The following is a 20,200-nucleotide window of genomic DNA, read 5'->3' as shown; positions in this document are numbered from 1 at the left end:
TGCCAGGCCAATCTGGAGCTATCAGTAGGACTGTGACCTTCTCCCTCCTGATCCGCTGCAGTACCCGAGGTAGAAGTGGGAATGGAGGAAAGATGTAAACAAAAGTGGAACGGCCAAGGTGCTACCAGCGCACTCCTGCCACCAGCGGATCCTTTGTCCGAGCGAAGTACAGGGGCAGCTGGTAATTGTGATGAGATGCCATCCCGTCTGCCTGAGGATAACCCCATCGGCGAATGAGGCGTTGAAACACTTGAGGATGGAGGCACCATTCTCCTTGGTATACGTCTCCTCGACTTAAGAAGTCGGTCTCCCAATTGTCCACGCCGGGTATGAAGATTGCAGAGATGGCCAACACTTGAGCCTGTGCATAAAATCGGGATTCAACACCCCTCCTTCATGGCTGCACGACTGTGCATGCCGCCCTGCTTGTTGATATAGGCGACAGCTGTGGAGTTGTCGGACTGTACACTGATGGGATGACCCTGAAGGAGATAATGAGCCTGGAGAAGAGCAAAATATACCCATATACCCGTTGTGAGGGCTGAAGCTGGGATTTCTGAAAATTCAGAATCCATCTGTGGTGGATGAGCGTGCTATGTGTCAGAGTGATGTTTTCCAACAGGTTCTCCCTGGACGGAGCCTTCAATAGAAGGTCCTCGAGATACGGTGTTACCGTCACTTCCTGCGTCCGTAGTATCTCCATTATCACCGCCATGACTTTGGTAAAGACGCGGAAGCAGTGGAGAGGCAGAATGGTAGGGCCTGAAACTGCCAATGTTGGTTGCGAACCGTAGGTATGCCTGATGGGCTGGCCATATAGGAATATGGAGGTATGCATCCTTGATATTGAGAGATACCAGAAACTCTCCCTCCTCCAATCCAGCAATCACAGATTGCAGGGACTACATCCTAAACTTGACTGGTTGTAGATATGGGTTCAGATCCTTCAAATTGAGGATGGGGCGAGCCGAGCCGCCCGGCTTCGGAACAAGAAAAAGGCTGGAGTAAAACCCCATTGTACGTTGTTCGGTACTTGTGTATTATAACGGCGCCCCCGATATTGATCGTGCAATGTTTTTATCGCATCGCATGCCATACACCCGATGCACTGCGATTTTAGCCCCTATTCGATTAAAAATTGTATAAGCACCCTAATGGGTGCTTACAATGTTAAATGCACCCCCACGCCACCCCCCACTATAAACGTGAACCTGAAGCGTGGCGAGCGCAGCGAGCCCGCGTTTTACGACCTGTTCATACCCCCACTATCCACATTGTAAGCACCCATTAGGGTGCTTATACAATTTTTAATCGCATCCCATCTCATTGTATGGCATTGTATGCCATATACAATGCCATACAAGTTTGAAATTGTATGACATTGTACAACATTGCACGATATCGCATGCGATGTGATGGACGCCGTGATAATACACAAGTTCCCGTTGTTCCTCCGGAATCACCACCCCCGCCTTCACGAGCTTCAAAATGGCTGGGGTTAAGAGCCGTCCTTTTGTGTTCTGAAACTGGTAAACCGGTCTTGAAAAATCGGCGAGGGGGTGGGGCCTGTAAATGGATCTTGTAGCCGAAGGCTATCCGATCTCGAACCCATGCCTCTTGGCAAGATTGAAATCACACGTGCTTGTAATCTTGCAGACGCGCTCCCACCTTAGGGTCCCCCAGGTGGGCCCACAGCCCGTTATGCTGAGGGCTTGGCAGAGGCCTTAGCCTCCTTCGCGGAGGCGGTGGCACCATTACCACAACCTCGGGAGCCTCTGTGAGAGGCAGCACCTCCTCTAGAGCGCCCACGGAACTTTTGGCCTGTGAGATCCACTTTTCAAGTTCGGGCCTGAACAAGACACCTCCTGCTATGGGGAGGGCCTCCACAGCCCGCTTGGACTCTGCATGAGCTTGCCACTGGTGGAGCCAGAGTGATCTGCGTGCTGAAACAGAGGCTTCCTATGATGCAGATATCGTTTGAGGCCTCCACCATCTATGCTGAAGCTTCACGTATTTGTTCTGCCAATTTTAAAAGGACCTCAACATAGCACCTTGATTTAGGTGCGTAACAATCTGAGCAGCCCAAACCTCCATGGCCTGAGCCAGACGCTGTAGTACACCAGCCGCTGTATAGATAGCCTTAAGCGCAAGTTCTAGCTTGCGGTCCGAGGCATCTTGGAGAGTTGTGGCTCCTGGTACCGGTAGGACAGTCTTTTTAGACAGCCGGGTGACTGAAGGGTCAACCACCGGGGGCGTTTCCACCTTTTTTCTGCCCTCAGCATCCAAGGGGTAAGATGCCAACAGCCTCTGAGAAATTTGGAATTTCTTGTCAGGGTTTTCCATGCCAACACCATATGCTCATCTAATTCCTCAGAAGGAGGAAAAGATGGCACCTGTTTTTTTGTTTTTACCAAAAAGGGAGGGGCGGCTGGGAGCAGCAGCTCCATCATCAATGTCCAGAGCTAACTTTACCATATCAATAAAATCATCTAACCCCTGGGTGGCCTGTTAAGGCTCCTGGGGTAGTAAGGGTAGTTGCTCTTCAGCATCTGGAGTAGCATACTCGCCCTCCTCTAGGTCTGGCATATCCTCATCCGTATCAGTGTCTACAATCTGCGTAAGGGGCTGTGAGTCTTGTGCTCTGGCCCTGAGGGCTGGGCCGTTTCTGGGGTCAAGGCTTTTGTTAAAACCTCCACAGCTAGAGTTAAATCTCTCTGCTGTGTTCTGGAGGTTTTTCTGTCCTTCTGTAAGGCTGAAAGCTCAGAAGACAGGCGTGATATAACCTCATTGGGCTATAAGGCCCAAGCAGGGGAGGCCTGTGACAGAGGGATCTGGGGTGCACTTATCACACACCAGTGTACCCTCAGCAGACTGTGTAAGCTTAGTATTACACTTTTTGCCAGATCTCTTGGAGCTTCCTCCTGCCATGTTAACTGTGATTGATATGCAGTATAATATATATATATATATATATATATATATATATATATATATACACAACAATCAGCCAGTTATAACTGTACACACACAAGAGGATAATACAGACAAAACCAGGGTGAAACACTGGACAGGAGAGACAGTACAAGAGCAGAAGCCGCCACAGGCTAACAGCGCTATGGTATATATCAGGGAGTGCTATATCCTAATTTGCATACAGACCAATTCTGTCTCACCAAGCTCTAACCCCACTGTCTGCTCGCAGAACTTGGGGAAGCTGTTTGCAGGTCTGGTCACCGGGAGAATAGGCTGTTCCTGAGTCCGGAGACTGTTACAGCAAGTGGAGCCTCCCTGTTAGCGTGCAGCGGCGCCTTGTTTGAAAATAAAAAATATCGTGCATTACCGCCATCTTTTAACTGACCCTGTGTGGCTAACCGGGGGGGTCAGGCATACATTACTAAGATTATTGGGGGGGGGGGGGGTCTTAGAATGCACACCCAAGATACATGAGGTGCTATCATGCTGGGACTTGTAGTTCTGCAAAGAAAAATACATGGTGCAGATGCACACTCCATATTATTAATCAATAATAGAGGCTCTTGGTATATTAATTGGCCAAGAAATATTTGCCCACCAACCAGCTTCACGGTGGCCTCATTCCTGGTGGGTCCCTAATACTAAGTTTGAATCTGGGGCGCGGAACCCCGAAAAGGTTGGCATAGGCCAGTCACCCCAGGGCAGCACACAAGTGAAAAACTAAGCTAAAGGTGTATTCATACGCTAATATTGTGTACACCTGAAGTTTGGGACTCCTTCAACTTAGAGTAGCACCCCACCCACCTGATTTGAATATTATTTTACCAGCTTGGTCCCTAATAGCCAGACTGCAAACTGGAGGCACAATATAGGTAAGACCTAAAATTGACATTTATCTTGGGGATGGATTTGGGCGCGGCTCCCCTTGGGTTGGTGTGGCTGAGTTGCTTTCGGGGTGGCACACCCTAACATTTATTTAGCACTATTTATTTCCCACTAATATATTATACTTTCTAGCACTTCACTTTTTAACCTCTAGCTTCTGCTACTTTCTTATGAATACACCTTTAGCTTAGTTTTTCACTTGTGTGCTGCCCTGGGGTGACTGGCCTATGCCAACCTTTTCGGGGTTCCGCACCCCAGATTCAAACTTAGTATTAGGGACCCACCAGAAATGAGGCCACCGTGAAGCTGGTTGGTGGGCAAATATTTCTTGGCCAATTAATATACCAAGAGCCTCTATTATTGATTAATAATATGGAGTGTGCATCTGCACCATGTATTTTTCTTTGCATACATTACTAAGATGCCTTGCTGGCCGGAGGCGGTAGGGCTGAGGGAGGACAGGACGCCCACCACATGCGGTGGCGGCAGTCGCTCCAGAGACAGTGGTGGCTGGGTCACCCCCGGCAGCTCCCACGTTGCAGACAGGCAGCGGCAAGACCCTGCCTGTCTGTCCAGTCTGTGCAAATCTTCTTTGCTAATCTATAACATTATGCCTGGAGCAAGCCAGAGTCTGACCAGCTCTCAGATCTATCTATGGAAAGCACAGGGATCTCTAGAATGTTCATTAGCTATAGAATGATTAAGTTCTATAGAATGCCCAGTACTTATGGAATACACAAGGATCTTTAGAATGCTTAGTATCTATGGATTGCACAGGGATCTTTAGAATGTCCAGCAGCTATAGAATGTTTAAGTTCTATAGAAGGCCCAGTATTTATAGATTACACAAGGATCTTTTGAATGCCCAGTATCTATGGAAAGCACAGGGACCTCTAGAATGTCCAGAAGCTATAGAATGCTTAAGTTCTATAGAATGCCCAGTAGCTATGGAATGCACAGGGATTGTTAGAATGCCCAGTGTATATGGATTGCACAGGGATCTTTAGAATGTCCAGCAGCTATAGAATGCTTATGTTCTATAGAATGCCCATTAGTTATGGAATGCACAAGGATCTTTAGAATGCTTAGTATCTATGGAATGCTGTCCAGTATCTATGGAATGTACTGGGATCTTTAGAATGCCCAGTAACTATGGATTGCACAGGGATCTTTTGAATGCCCAGTATCTATGGAAAGCACAGGGATCTCTAGAATGTCCAGTAGCTATAGAATGCTTAAGTTTTATAGAATGCCCAGTATCTATGGAATGCACAGGGATAGTTAGAATGCCCAGTATATATGGAATGCACAGGGATCTTTAGAATGCTTAGTATCTATGGATTGCACAGGGATCTTTAGAATGCTTAGTATCTATGGATTGCACAGGGATCTTTAGAATGTCCAGCAGCTATAGAATGCCCAGTAGTTATGGAATACACAAGGATCTTTAGAATGCCTGTATCTATGGAAAGCACAGGGACCTTTTAGAATGTCCAATAGCTATAGAATGCTTAAGTTCTATAGAATGCCCAGTATTTATGGAATACACAAGGAACTTTAGAATGCCCAGTATCTATGGAATGCACAGGGATTATTAGAATGCTTAGTATCTATGGATTGCACAGGAATCTTTGGCATGCCCAGTAGCTATGGAATACAAAGGAAATTTGTGTCATCGTATATACGTATACGGCTTACAGGAGATTTTACTCCTGTTACATGAGAATTTCATTATGAAGTTGTATGCAGTTACCAGAACAGGACAGTGCTGGTACTAGAAAGGGGCCACTGGGTCTCTGCCTCATGCGTTACTTTACATCGCAGCATTAATGACGGAAACAAGTCAATGATACCATTCTGGATGCATTTACTGTCCTTCCACCACAAGCATGGTAATAATAATTATGTGGGACTATGTTAGGGGTTCATAAAAGTGCTGTTCCAGACTACTTTATGTGTCTTAGTCCAGGGAACGTGTTCACAAGTAGTCCAACATTCACATCTTCTTGGCCGCCCGCAGGTAAACTGGGGCGTGTTGAGGTTTCATATAAATAAAATAAGTGCAAATCACATTAAAATAAATAAAATCCTAAAATCAATGACGAATGCTACAAACATGAGCAGCGATGTGGCACTGAGGGATAAATGCAGGATGGCGCACGGTGGACATAAGTGCAGTTTAAGCATCAACTTTCTTGGGAGATTGTTCTTTAAAAATGTTTTGCGATTAACAATTAAATATAAAATGTGTAAAGACACTGATTTAGCCACGGCAAATACCGGGGTGTCCATTCATCTGGCACCAACACTGTCTCCCAGTAGTAACTGGACTGTGCCGCCATGAAAGCCTTTATACAGAGTGACAATGTCTAATTAATGGGGACTGGCATCATTGAGGATGTTGGCTTCCATTGCACCTGCGTTTCAGCGCAATGACTTAGTCTTGCAGGTAGGTGGCACTAGACCCGGCTGGCTCCAGACTGTATAGGCAGCACTTAGTTCCTCCTGAAAGTCAGACAGAACATTCCCTCAGGCTGTTGCTCCTGCGCTGTTCCCTTGGCAAAGGAAGGTAATCTGCCATATCATCCCCTGCCCGGGGCATGGGCGTAACCAGATACCGACGGCACCTGTTGCAATAGTTGGAGATGTTGAACGTTGCCGGCTTATTCTCATTAGAAGACCGGGATCTTGTCTCTGCGAACATCATCCAGGTCGTCGTCCAGGGTGAGAAGGACCTGAGGAGAAATGTGCAGGGGTTTAATGCAGGAAAATGCACACATTACCATGGCCCAAGGAAATGATCAAGGGCCTATAGTGAGAAAGACAGGTGTTGTGAGCAGTACCATGTGGGTGTGATCAGTGCTGCATGGGCGTGACCATTACATGTGGGTATGGACAGTGTTGTGTGGCTGTGACCAGTGCTGCGTGGGTGTGACCTTCCACATGTGGGTATGTCTAGTGCTATGTGGGTGTGACCAGTGCTGCTTGGGCGTGACCTTGTACATGTGGGCGTGACCAGAATTGTGTCGCTGTGGCCAGTGCTATGTGGGTATGACCATTCTTTTGTAGGTGTGGCCAGTTTCATGTGGGTGTGACCAGTACCGTGTGGGAATGGCCAGTTCCGAGTGCGTGTGACCAATGATGTGTGAGTTTGGTCAACATCATGTGGGTGTGGCCAGTCACATGTAGGTGTAGCCAATGCTGCATGGGTGTAGACAGTGTGTACACCCCCTGCACTACAGCCCGCCCCCAATGTACTCCATTATAATAACTCAAAGCCTCATTCATTCTATTATTTTACTACCATCAGCCAGTATAATGTTTTTTTTAGATTATACCGGTATGTTTTATGTTGTTTGTCTTGTCTGATTGTCTATTCATTGTGCACTTTGAAAACTGTATTCTAATATGAATTATATGTTTTTTAATAAATGTGATTGATTTATATTGAATTTGTGTGAATAATAATTTCCTGAGCAGGATAGCGCTTCTTAAAGTGATAGCGACAATTTTTTGTTGCTGTCACAAACTCTAGTTACTCCATAATAACACACATTTTTGCAAACTAGCAACACAAAGTTAATAGCTGTGACTTATGGTGAGCTGGTCACTATCATGCTGTCATGATGATGGGCCTATTGTTGTGGAGGCCTGGAGCCGTAGCCCCATCCTTCCCATTGTCATTACAGCCTCCGTCCTACATATTGGAGGTTATGTTGGTTCATGCACACCCGTGCAAAGTCACATGGGTGCGCAATGTTTTACAACTCGCACCCACCAGTGCGCGAAGGGGGTGTGGGGTGGCAGCAAGTAGTCACACCCATGGAAACGCTTCATGGCCGTTCCCATGGTAATCATCCAGTGATGTGGATTGCCGGGGGCGGGCAGCTGGCATCACTGGATGTCAGCGGCCGCCATTTTCCCTTAAGAATACACGCAAAGCTCAGGCACCTGAGAATGTCTTAGTTTTGCATGTACCTTCCACATCGTTCGATTCAATTAATGCCAAACATCCATTCGCAGCCGTGTGGGGGGGAATTCGCCCTGCAAAGGAGGCGGCGGCATATGGGCGAAAACTGACAATAAAGTCCATTATCCTATATTGTCTCTATAACAAATCAGTGATGTCCATCGGTTGCCGGATAGAGGGGGATCATTGTGCGTCCGCTGGGACTACAGCTGGAAGTATAGCAGTACATCCCCGATACACATAATCAGCCCCCCTGTCTGTACACTGACACCCCGCGTCCCAGTGGGTGCAGCAGCCGTCATCTGAGGGTCACGTCCTGTATGTGAGGGCCTTCTATAACTACAGGTTCACAGACCAAGTCCTATGCCCTGACCAATGTCCGTGGAAGGTGGGACCACAAAAAGCTTTGAAGGGCCAGGTCGGAGCTTTCTGGCACCACCATATACTATGTATTAGGTTTCCGGCTCTGTTCCTGGACAGACCAGGCCACGTGCAGCCTCCGTGGCCGGACGCACTCACCAGGAACGAGAAGAACATGGCAGTTGAGGAAAGAAAGTGCCAGATATCATGGTCATCGAAGAAATGCATGACGATGCACTCCCGGTTCTTCTCCCGCGACTGGGCCGGGGTCTCCTACAAGTACATAAACACAGTGACAAGAGCTTGTGAGTCTGTGCAAAGGGCCCAATTCAGACCTGCTTGCTGGGCTGTGTGTGTTCGGAGGCCAGCGAGCAGGTTAACGCCGTCCCGCCGGGCGCCGGCGTTATGTGCCTGCCCCTAGCACGTTCACTCCCGGCGTTTCTATGAGCATGCCCAATGTTTTTGAGGTTCCACCCCAGTACTCCTCCCGCCTGTCAATCAGGCTGCGAGCTCCTTGACAAGGACACAATTTGCCGAAGGCACTCGCAGCCAGGCCCTGCACAATGCACATTACCAAAATAACCTTGCGCACATGGCCCAACATCGGATAGGGGCCGAATTCAGACCTGTGCATGCAGGCCTGAATCAGCCCCCAAGTACCGCAAGCTGCCGGTCAGCAGGGGGCGACAGGAATGCAGGCCCCCATGGGTCAGTCTCACCTCCCAGCTGCTCAGGGTTTGGAAGAAGAAGTATAATGCAGAAGCCCAGACGCCGGCGGTGGCAACGATGCAGAACAGCGGAAGCGGCTGGATCTTCTCCGAGCTGCGGAGCTGCAAAATACAACAGAAGAATGTGAGAGCAGAGTGTTGTCCAATCAGATTCACCGCACTAACAGAGCGTTCCAGCTCCACTGGTCCCAGCACAATAGTCACACGGAAAGCGACTGTAAAGGGAAAAGTTCATTATGGGGATATGTGTCAAAATGGAGAGAGAGAGATAGAGAGAGAGTATCATCCAATCACCTCCTGTCATGTTACACAGCTGCATTTCAAAAAGATAGTAAGGAGCTGATTGGTTGGTACATCTCCCCCTTATGTGTATTTAAAGGCTAACTTTATTCTGAACTGAACATATAGATCCTGGTGGAGATTTGCGGTGTAAGGTGGTAATGATGGAGCTGATCTCATTAGAGCGCCATTCTCGGCCCCATCCACCGACCACGCCCCCTGTCAGCGCTATGGATATGTCGCGCTGGTGGGCAGGCTGAGGCTGGCTCCGTCTAGATGAATTTTCTATCGTTTATTATTTATTTACAGTTTCTTATATAGCAGCAGATTCCGTTGCGCTTTACAATTGGAATCAACAGTGATAAGACAAATAGTTACAGACAGACGTAGAGGTAGAAGGGCCCTGCTCGCAAGCTTACAATCTATATAACTAAAGGGGCCCATACACAGGTGTTTTCATCGGATTCCCACAGAATCACAATCGGACCATCAGTGGAACATCGCCCGCGATGTATCACATCCGATTTCCCTTCATCTCTCCCGGCAGCTCCCCGGGAGTCATTTTATCGGGAATAGCATTAGGTAGGTGGACAGTCAAAAAGGTTGACGTGAGTTTTTCACCTTTTTTTTTTTTTTTAGCCAACATGCTCCGACGGGTGGTATTTCATACCCCACCATCCACTACAGCATGGTGGGAGAATATAATAGTGATGCCCCTGTGCCCGATGTGACGGTGTCCATGTCAACTATGTCGACATTTGGGAAATAAAAATGGGGGGAAACTCATATCGACCTTTTGACTGTCGACCTTCCCATTGTCGACCTAATGCTTGTGCCGACCTTCTGACGTCGACCTTAGGTCAACACCTAAAATAGGTCAACATGGCTAAGTCCTGTCGACCATCAGTGGTCAACCTGATGTATGTTGACTTTCATGCAGTCGACCCTACGACCTATTCTCCTTTATGGCATATCAAGTGCAAAATCCGACGTGAGACCCACAGGGAATTGGCGGAGAGTTATAGGGAAATCAGATCCGACTTGTCGGTCCTGTGTATGGGGGCGTGGCATTATCAGGGCTCGTCCTCATTGGTCTCCAAGTTATCATACTGAGTCACAGGGAAGACTCCTGCTTTATATAACTCCTGTATGTGGTGTTATGGTGGGATTGGCGCTCAGGGCTGAACCCTTGGAGCACTCTGGGACCTGGAATAACCGGGGAGATTACAATTTATATTTCCTTGTGTTTCACTGAACTCTTGACATTTGCTGCTGTCTTCCATGTTGTTGTAGCCTGATGTTAGGGACTATCTGACAATATAAGCTAGGATCAGGTCTGGGAACCTTTCCATATGTATGTATAAAGCTGGCAGACAATACGTATAAAAGTTACCTTCATGATGATGTAGAAGGCCAGGTACAGGAGCAGGTTACAGATGAAGATCCCCAGCAAGTAGGAGGCGAAGTCCCGAGGGCGGTAAACCAGCCCAAAGATGGCACTGAGAGATCAGGAGAAAGGGAGCGGTAATAAAAAGACGGACTGGTGACAAAGCTCCTAAGGTTCACAAAACTACTGTATAAGACCATGGACCTTGGGGAAGGCCGGCCCGACACAAAACTTCCACTGAGTTCCTGAGTGAGATCTCCCTGGAATATTACATACTACGGAGGATTCAGCAACTGTCCATAAATGACTGAACAGCCGAGGTCTGCAGGCAGCTGCCCGGTATCTGAGGAATAGTCATCACCCTTATTCAGGTCCGCAATATGGGAACACCCAGCATTCGTGCTAACGAGGCCATGACGGACATGCGGGGGACGGGCGGCTGACATCACCCGATGTCAGCTGCCCACCCACTTCCCCCCGAGCGTACATGCATATGTAAGGTTACTCAGAGCAATATCCTGTCCTAGTGGTGAGATCCTGTCCTAGTGGTGAGATCCTGTCCTAGTGGTGAGATCATGTCCTAGTGGTGAGATCCTGTCCTAGTGGTGAGATAATATAACAGTGGCAGGATCATGTCCTAGTGGTGGGATCATGTCCTAGCGGTGAGATAATATCCTAGTGGTGAGATCATGTCCTAGTGGTGAGATCATGTCCTAGTGGTGAGATCATGTCCTAGCAGTGAGATCATGTTCTAGTGGTGGGATCATGTCCTAGCAGTGAGATCACGTTCTAGTGGTGAGATCATGTTCTAGTGGTGAGATCATGTCCTAGTGGTGAGATCATGTCCTAGTGGTGAGATCATGTCCTAGCAGTGAGATCATGTTCTAGTGGTAGGATCATGTCCTAGCAGTGAAATCATGTCCTAGTGGTGAGATCATGTCCTAGCAGTGAGATCATGTTCTAGTGGTAGGATCATGTCCTAGTGGTGAGATCATGTCCTAGTGGTGAGATCACGTCCTAGTGGTCCGATCATGTCCTAGTACAGTATATAAAACAAGGTTGCCCTGGAACACCCTACTGTACAATAGGTGACCGCTGCTAAACCAGAGACGTCAGAAGGACTAGCTGCTATAAGTGATTATATGGGGATACTGTATATTGTGGATGTATTCTGCAGTCTCACTGTGTCCCATACTCACAAGAAGAGATTGACCACGTTCCCCACGATTAACAAGATCATCCTGTCCTGAGGAGAGAAGACGAGGAGAGTCAGATAAAGCACAGACACCTCTAATGCTGGTCACGTGGCATATATATATATATATATATACAGTATATATATATATATATATATATGAGGCTCGCACCGTGTCACATGGTTAGCGTGTTACCCCCAGAGACCCCTCTCTGTGTACTTAGTGAGTTACCCACCTTACCCCCTCTCTAAGGGGACCGGTTGGTTCAACTAGTTCAGAGTGGGGGAAAATACCTACAAATATAAACATATGGAACACAAGAAACCAAGGAGTCTATGTACTAAGATTTGGAGAGAGATAAAGTACATCCAATCAGCTCTGAGCTGTCATTTTTTAAACAAAGCCTGTAACATGTACGTTTTTAGTTGATTGGATGACACTTTAGGCATTGCAAGTTAGGCGGCCGTGCGGTATGCTGGCCGAATTTGGATATTTAACGGTGCAGCCATTTACCAGTCATGGTTATGCCCCTTATCTCTCTACGAGGCTTAGCACATAGACCCCAAAGTGAGCAGAACTTGTGTTATTATGGGATATTACATAAGGTGGGATTCTCGGATCTAGTTTACCTGTAATATAAGAGTGTGCCCGCTATGACGCTGACTGTAAGTCATTCTATTAGCACAATAATAATTAGGTACACAATAATGGCCACATTTCTTGCTGATGTACGTCTCCGGTAACAGAGCGAAGCCGCTGCTCACCATGTACATGGGCCGGCTGCACTGCTGTATACAGTCTGTATAGAGGATCTGGAAGATTCGCCGGAATATCCCGAAGTCTGTATAGAGAGGAGGGGGTCAGATAATGCACAGAAAGCACACACATGGGTCCACAGCCCCCTGACCGACCACCCGGTGACCCGCATTCTCTATAGGACAGCGCCCCCGTATGGCGCACTAGGTGCGATGCAGGGGCAACTATCTAATACATCTTGGTTGGGAAAATAATTGTACTGAAGTATAGATTCCCGGTGGAAAGACTGAGACGTTCCCCGAAATCCCTGAACCCCCAGGAGAGCACACAGGGTGGAAGTGGTATTACCTGCATTGGAGACATCTGGAACAAGACGGCAGAGGAGAAAAGAGACAGACAGGAGTAAGGAGAGTGCACAATATGGCGTCACTGAGGCCACTAAGCTTTTATCATGTGTGATCTCTGTATGTATAAACCGTTATTTATGATGTCATCGCTTATAATCCAGGAGTTCTTGAATTATTCCATCTTTACTGTAAATTATATGAATATAAGAAGTCTCAGTTACGTGACCATCACCACCCTACAGCCTTGTTGCGTTATATGGTCACATTACTCCTTGGTGACTTCTAATATCCATATAATGGTCCAGATGCACTAAGCATCAAAAGTGATAAAATGGAGAGTGATAAACAGCCAGCCAATCAGCTCCTGCCTGGCATTATTCAAACACACTCTGTGACATGGCAGGAGCTGATTGGCTGGCTGTTTATCACTCTCCATTTTATTACTTTTGAAGCTTAGTGCATCTGGCCCAATGTACCGAGCAGCCATGCCTGACACCAATATGGAGATATGAGGATGAAGATCCGTAACTTCCTGATGAAGCCTCTATGGGGTGAGCAACCTGCACCTTTCCCGTGACCTTATTTCCTACGTCTAATCCTATTTTTTATGGAAATGTGAGATGTGAGTTGTGTTGCGAGACACTATCTGCCCCCGTCTCACCGATCTTGAAACGTCCCATGTAGTAGATGTGCGTGCTGAGAGCCAGGGACCCCCCTACGTGGATGATGGAGAAGATCACCCAGAACCACCAATTGTCCTTCCCGAAAACCTGGAAGAGAAAGAGGACGACAGAGGAGAATATCATAGTATGAACCTGTAAATGATGTTACCAGAGCTGGTTATAATGTACAGTCTGGAACGGGGAAATGTTTTGTTGGAGGATACATTATAATGAACAGTCTATAATGGGGAAATGTTTGGTCGGAGAAAACATTATAATGTACAGCCTGGAACAGGGAAATGTTTGGTCGGAGAATACATTATAATGTACAGCCTGGAACAGGGAAATGTTTGGTCGGAGAAAACATTATAATGTACAGCCTAGAACAGGGAAATGTTTGGATCGGAGAATACATTATAATGTACAGTCTGGAACGGGGAATGTTTTGTTGAAGGATACATTATAATGAACAGTCTATAATGGGGAAATGTTTGGTCGGAGAAAACATTATAATGTACAGCCTGGAACAGTGAAATGTTTGGTCGGAGAATACATTATAATGTACAGCCTGGCACAGGGAAATGTTTGGATCGGAGAATACATTATAATGTACAGTCTGGACAGGGAAAATGTTTGGTCGGAGGATACATTATAATGTACAGTCTATAATGGGGAAATGTTTGGTCGGAGAATACATTATAATGTACAGCCTGGAACAGGGAAATGTTTGGTCGGAAAATACATTATAATGTACAGTCTAGAATAGGGAAATGCTTGGTTGAAGAATAAATTATAATGTACAGTCAAGAACAGGGAAATGTATGGTCGGAGGATACATTACAACGTGTCTGGAACAGGGAAATGTTAGTTCAGAGAATACATTACAATGTGTCTGAAATAGGGAAATGTTTGGGCGGAGAATACATTATAATGAACAGAATACAATGCAATACTATGCTAAATGTGTTTTCTTGGTGTATGTAATGAGTACACCTTGCACTCGTCAGATTACTGAGGAAATTGTTACACAAAATCGCCTTGCCATTTCTGACACCAGACACTCGGAGCTTCCCTCAAATCCTAATAATATCAGGGAGCATGGAATCTCGCCTATGGCTCAGCTGTTATGGATTAAGTGGATGTTTTGACCAGGGATAAGGAGGTAACGGTGCAGAAAGGATTGCTTGTGTACCCCCATGGATAGCAGTATTGTATTCCGAGCGTCGCGTTTATTGGTTTACCTGCATCAGGCACGTGTGGGTGGTGTGGGGGGTGTGGACGATACACTGCAGCAGGACTGCACACAATCCTCTTAATGTGATTTATAGTGTAATTCTGTAAGTACCATCCCAGCTTTTACCCCTCGGTCAATAAGCAATTCTGATCCGGCTGACTATACATGAATATATTCATTATATATAGAAGCCGCCTGCAGGTAACTATGAAAGTTTGGGAGAGCGGGAGGAAAAGGGGGCCTACATGGATATGTGAGGGGGTGTTCTCTAACTAGGGGGGATTCTCCAACAGCAGAAAATCCCTTTAAATGTAAAAACCATTTCTTAAATGCCAAAGGCGTTGGTCCGTCAATGCAAATCGCATTACAGTCAGTCTTACAAGTAGAGCCAAATATTAGTCTCTGTGATTGGTACATGGCTGCTGGATTACAGACGTGCTGGCAGCGTGGTGCTACAGGTGCTGCACTTAGTGGGCATAATTCCTATAGCGATCACTACAACGTGATGGGGCTCATTTACATATCCCCAGCGAGAGTCTTTGCCCTGTCTGTACCAGGGTGATGTTAGAGGGGGGCAGAGAATAATACACACTATAATAAGTCCTGGTTACATCATGTTGGGTGGCATCACCGTTCCCGTGGCCCAATAAGAAGTTTACATACCACTCCGAGAACTGCCAGGAAAATGACCAGCGCAAAAGAGGCGTAAGCCGCATACGCGCTGGCGTTGATATCTGGGTGGCGCGTCTGGTACAGTTTCAGCATGCACAGACCGGCAATCATGTACATGAAGGACGTATCTGGGAAGGAGATAGATGTATATCAGATACCAGAGGGAGTCTGTATGGAGCCATACTGGTTGTACAGCAAGTACATGTTCTATTATCCCAGACGGCCTACTGGGAGCAGCCATTGTGCTGGTCTGGTCCGACCGCTCTCTTCTGACATGTGACTCATATAGGAGTGTGGAACGCAGGAGTTACAGATGTCTGTGTATCCGTATCCACATAACAATGAGTGAGTAGGCGGCTGCCGGCACTTACCAAACTGGAAGTTGGAGTAGTTAGGGCAGACATGGTAACAAGCGCTGAGTACACCCTCCATGGTCAGAGCGATTCCCATCGTGTAGAAAAGACCAAAATGTTTGGGGATTCCGTATTCCTGTGAGAGGAAAATAAGGTCCCGCATAAAGTCCCTGTATACACGACACAGATCTGCTTTGCTGTAACTGAGCAGTTCTGTGTCATATCCAACAGGCAGCATCAATACATTCTGCCGGCTGGATATAAAAACATTGGGGTAAAATACATGGAAGACTAAAACCAGCACTAAAACACTGTAAAACTCATGTAGCATCATTCACATATACAGTACAGCGGTCGGATGGTGTACAGTCTCTTGTACGCACCAGCGCATAGACGTCATTGGCCTCCAACAGGCTGCGGTGCAGGAGATCCCGGCGCAGGACGATGAGAAGGAAGAGGAATCCCAGCAGCACGTGTCCCATGTTACTCAGGATGTTGTTAAACGCGCTGAATACGAGGAAAGAGAATGAATCACATTTATGCCAGACTATTACCGGTGACTGAGAATCTCATTGTCTCCAGACCTAACGCTACGCAACCAAGTAACGGCACCAGAGGGTTAAACATGCCGGTGGGGCGAGATGTAATAGGGTGCAACTTTTGAGACAGAAATCACTTGCGATTTCTGGTCATTTTTCAGTGTGCGGATGGCTACCGTGGCTGGTCAGCCCTGGATGGGGTGGATGGGGGAGTGGGGACCACCCCAGACGTCACTGGTTTTCCCAGTAGAACTACAAGTCCCAGATGGCCTCCCCCGCATGCTGGGACTTGGAGAACCAGAAGTCCCAGCATGCGTGGAATTAATGGGCACACCTAGACTTTTTTTTTTACATTGTTTTCACAGTAGAACTACAAGTCTAAGCGGGTCCATTAATGCCCGCATGCTGGGACTTGTGGTTCTCCAAAAATCGCACCTTATTACATCTTTTTATATAAAAACACTGTAATAAAACTCTAACGAGCCTTGGTAACATGTTATTTTGGTACTTGTTTCCTAGCAGGCCACACCGATTCTAATCGGGGGCATCTCAGGTAAAAAAATCTAATCGGTCGCATCGCATGCGTGCTAAAAAATCGCATGCGATGGTCCCGACGCGATGCCCCCGATTTCCCATAGGGAACAATGTTAAATGCCTCAATTTATCCAAATGAACAGGGAACAATGTTAAATGGTCCAGAAACCCCCAAAAACACCCCAGAACAGTGAAATGGCCCCCCAAAATTAGTTAACGCCACCCCACGATCAACGTGAACCCGAAGCGTGGCGAGCGCAGCGAGCCCGCGAGGGGCGGCGGTACGCGTCCTCCGACCTTTTCATACCCCCACTATCCACGTCGGCGTGGAGTTGAGAATAGAATAGTGTGGCGAGCGCAGCGAGCCACCGAGCCCGAAGCCTGGTGAGCGCAGCGAGCCCCGTGAGGGGACGCGGATACCTTCACAGTTATACGCGTCCCCTCGCGGGCTTCACAGGTGTCCGTGGCGACGCGGACACCTGTGAAGCCCGCGAGGGGACGCGTTTACCTGTGAAGGTATCCGCGTCCGCTCGCCACGCTTCGGGCACGGTGGCTCGCTGCGCTCGCCACACTATTCTATTCTCAACTCCACGCCGACGTGGATAGTGGGGGTATGAAAAGGTCGGAGGACGCGTACCGCCGCCCCTGGCGGGCTCGCTGCGCTCACCACGCTTCGGGTTCTTGTTGATCGTGGGGTGGCGTTAACTAATTTTGGGGGGCCATTTCATTGTTCTGGGGTGTTTTTGGGGTTTTCTGGACCATTTAACATTGTTCCCTGTTGATTTGGGTAAATTGAGCCATTTAACATTGTTCCCTATGGGAAATCGGGGGCATCGCGTCGGGACCATTTAATGCTTATTTAGCCGCATGCGACGCGACCGACGCGATTTTTTAACTTTTCAATGCTTTTCAATGGGAAATCGGGTCCATCGCGTCGGGGGCCATCGCATACCACTATTAAGGGCACAAAATCAATGTGATTGTGGCCGTGCTAGGAAACAAGTACCGTTATTTTATTCCTAATGCACAGATAACCACTCGGTCTGTTACAGAATGAGATCGTAGTACCCCATAATTACTGTCAGCATGGATATACAGTGTCCCTGAGCAAACCGTCATATTACATGTAATAGTGAGTTATATGTGTCCACAATACATGTACAATGTCTGCCTGCTCGGGATTTACACGCTCCCTGACTGTAATAATACGGCTCTATATTATAAGGGTGAGATGTTAGAGGAGAGGGTTAGGGTCAGAATGCAGGGGGGGGGGGGGGTTTAGGGTCAGAATGCGGGGGGGGGGAGGATGCTAGAGGAGAGGGTTAGGGTCAGAATGCAGGGGGGGGGTTAGAATGCTGGGGGGGGGGGTGGGGGTGGTTAGGGTCAGAATGCGGGGGGGGGGGGGGAGGATGCTAGAGGAGAGGGTTAGGTCCAGAATGCGTGGGGGGCAAGTTAGGTTCAGGGGGTTAGGATGCTAGAGGAGAGGGTTAGGGTCAGAATGCGGGGGGGGGGGGGGGGTTAGGGTCAGTGGCGGTTAAGATGCTAGAGGAGAGGGTTAGAGTCGGAATGTGGGGGGGGGGTTATGGTCAGGAGGTTAGGATGCTAGAGGAGAGGGTTAGGGTCAGAATGTGGGGGGGGGGTTATGGTCAGGGGGTTAGGATGCTAGAGGAGAGGGTTAGGGTCGGAATGTGGGGGGGGGGTTAGGGTCAGTGGCGGTTAGGATGCTAGAGGAGAGGGTTAGGGTCGGAATGTGGGGGGGGGGGTTATGGTCAGGGGGTTAGGATGCTAGAGGAGAGGGTTAGGGTCAGAATGTGGGGGGGGGGTTATGGTCAGGAGGTTAGGATGCTAGAGGAGAGGGTTAGGGTCGGAATGTGGGGGGGGGGGTTATGGTCAGGGGGTTAGGATGCTAGAGGAGAGGGTTAGGGTCGGAATGTGGGGGGGGGGTTATGGTCAGGAGGTTAGGATGCTAGAGGAGAGGGTTAGGGTCGGAATGTGGGGGGGGGTTATGGTCAGGGGGTTAGGATGCTAAAGGAGAGGGTTAGGGTCAGAATGCGGGGGGGGGTTAGGGTCAGTGGCGGTTAGGATGCTAGAGGAGAGGGTTAGGGTCGGAATGTGGGGGGGGGGGTTATGGTCAGGGGGTTAGGATGCTAGAGGAGAGGGTTAGGGTCGGAATGTGGGGGGGGGGGTTATGGTCAGGAGGTTAGGATGCTAGAGGAGAGGGTTAGGGTCGGAATGTGGGGGGGGGGGGGTTATGGTCAGGGGGTTAGGATGCTAGAGGAGCGGGTTAGGGTCAGAATGCGGGGGGGGGGGGTTAGGGTCAGTGGCGGTTAGGATGCTAGAGGAGAGGGTTAGGGTCGGAATGTGGGGGGGGGTTATGGTCAGGGGGTTAGGATGCTAAAGGAGAGGGTTAGGGTCAGAATGCGGGGGGGGGGGGTTAGGGTCAGTGGCGGTTAGGATGCTAGAGGATAGGGTTAGGGTCGGAATGTGGGGGGGGTTAGGGTCAGTGGCGGTTAGGATGCTAGAGGAGAGGGTTAGGGTCGGAATGTGGGGGGGGGGGGGTTAGGGTCAGGGGGTTAGGATGCTAGAGGAGAGGGTTAGGGTCAGAATGCGGGGGGGGGGGTTAGGGTCAGTGGCGGTTAGGATGCTAGAGGAGAGGGTTAGGGTCGGAATGTGGGGGGGGGGGGTTAGGGTCAGTGGCGGTTAAGATGCTAGAGGAGAGGGTTAGGGTCGGAATGTGGGGGGGTTTAGGGTCAGGGGGTTAGGATGCTAGAGGAGAGGGTTAGGGTCAGAAGGCGGGGGGGGGGTTAGGGTCAGGGGGTTAGGATGCTAGAGGAGAGGGTTAGGGTCGGAATGTGGGGGGGGGGGTTAGGGTCAGAGGGTTAGGATGCTAGAGGAGAGGGTTAGGGTCGGAATGTGGGGGGGGGTTAGGGTCAGTGGCGGTTAGGATGCTAGAGGAGAGGGATAGGTCAGAATGCGGGGGGGGGGGGGTTTAGGGTCAGGGGGTTAGGATGCTAGAGGAGAGGGTTAGGGTCAGAATGCGGGGGGGGGTTTAGGGTCAGGGGGATAGGATGCTAGAGGAGAGGGTTAGGGTCAGAATGTGGGGGGGGGGGGTTAGGGTCAGTGGCGGTTAGGATGCTAGAGGAGAGGGTTAGGGTCGGAATGTGTAGGGGGGGGGGGGGGTTATGGTCAGGGGGTTAGGATGCTAGAGGAGAGGGTTAGGGTCAGAATGCGGGGGGGGGGGGTTAGGGTCAGTGGCAGTTAGGATGCCAGAGGAGAGGGTTAGGGTCGGAATGTGGGGGGGGGGGGGTTATGGTCAGGGGGTTAA

The 20,200-nt window shown here is 48.7% G+C and overlaps 1 protein-coding gene across 1 annotated transcript in view; it reads right to left on the bottom strand.

The window, feature by feature from the left end:
- Window positions 1-5,708: 5,708 nt before the first annotated feature.
- The window catches only part of SIDT1 (SID1 transmembrane family member 1), a 53,480-nt gene continuing 38,988 nt past the window's right edge, over window positions 5,709-20,200 (bottom strand). Inside the window, exons 13-23 of the mRNA XM_083170647.1 lie at window positions 16,186-16,370; window positions 15,821-15,938; window positions 15,441-15,577; window positions 13,543-13,651; window positions 12,883-12,897; window positions 12,543-12,619; window positions 11,782-11,828; window positions 10,589-10,694; window positions 8,908-9,018; window positions 8,348-8,461; window positions 5,709-6,593 (exon numbers count right to left, since the gene is read on the bottom strand). Coding sequence (XP_083026773.1) covers window positions 6,531-6,593; window positions 8,348-8,461; window positions 8,908-9,018; window positions 10,589-10,694; window positions 11,782-11,828; window positions 12,543-12,619; window positions 12,883-12,897; window positions 13,543-13,651; window positions 15,441-15,577; window positions 15,821-15,938; window positions 16,186-16,370 — 1,082 coding nt within the window. The 3' untranslated portion in view covers window positions 5,709-6,530. The remainder of the gene's footprint in view (window positions 6,594-8,347; window positions 8,462-8,907; window positions 9,019-10,588; window positions 10,695-11,781; window positions 11,829-12,542; window positions 12,620-12,882; window positions 12,898-13,542; window positions 13,652-15,440; window positions 15,578-15,820; window positions 15,939-16,185; window positions 16,371-20,200) is intronic.

The sequence above is a fragment of the Crinia signifera genome, chromosome 2, assembly GCF_055691185.1.
Source record: "Crinia signifera chromosome 2, ASM5569118v1, whole genome shotgun sequence".
Classification (NCBI taxonomy): domain Eukaryota; kingdom Metazoa; phylum Chordata; class Amphibia; order Anura; family Myobatrachidae; genus Crinia; species Crinia signifera.
The sequence above is the reverse complement of the archived record's forward strand: the minus strand, read 5'-3'. Positions and strand labels throughout refer to the sequence as shown.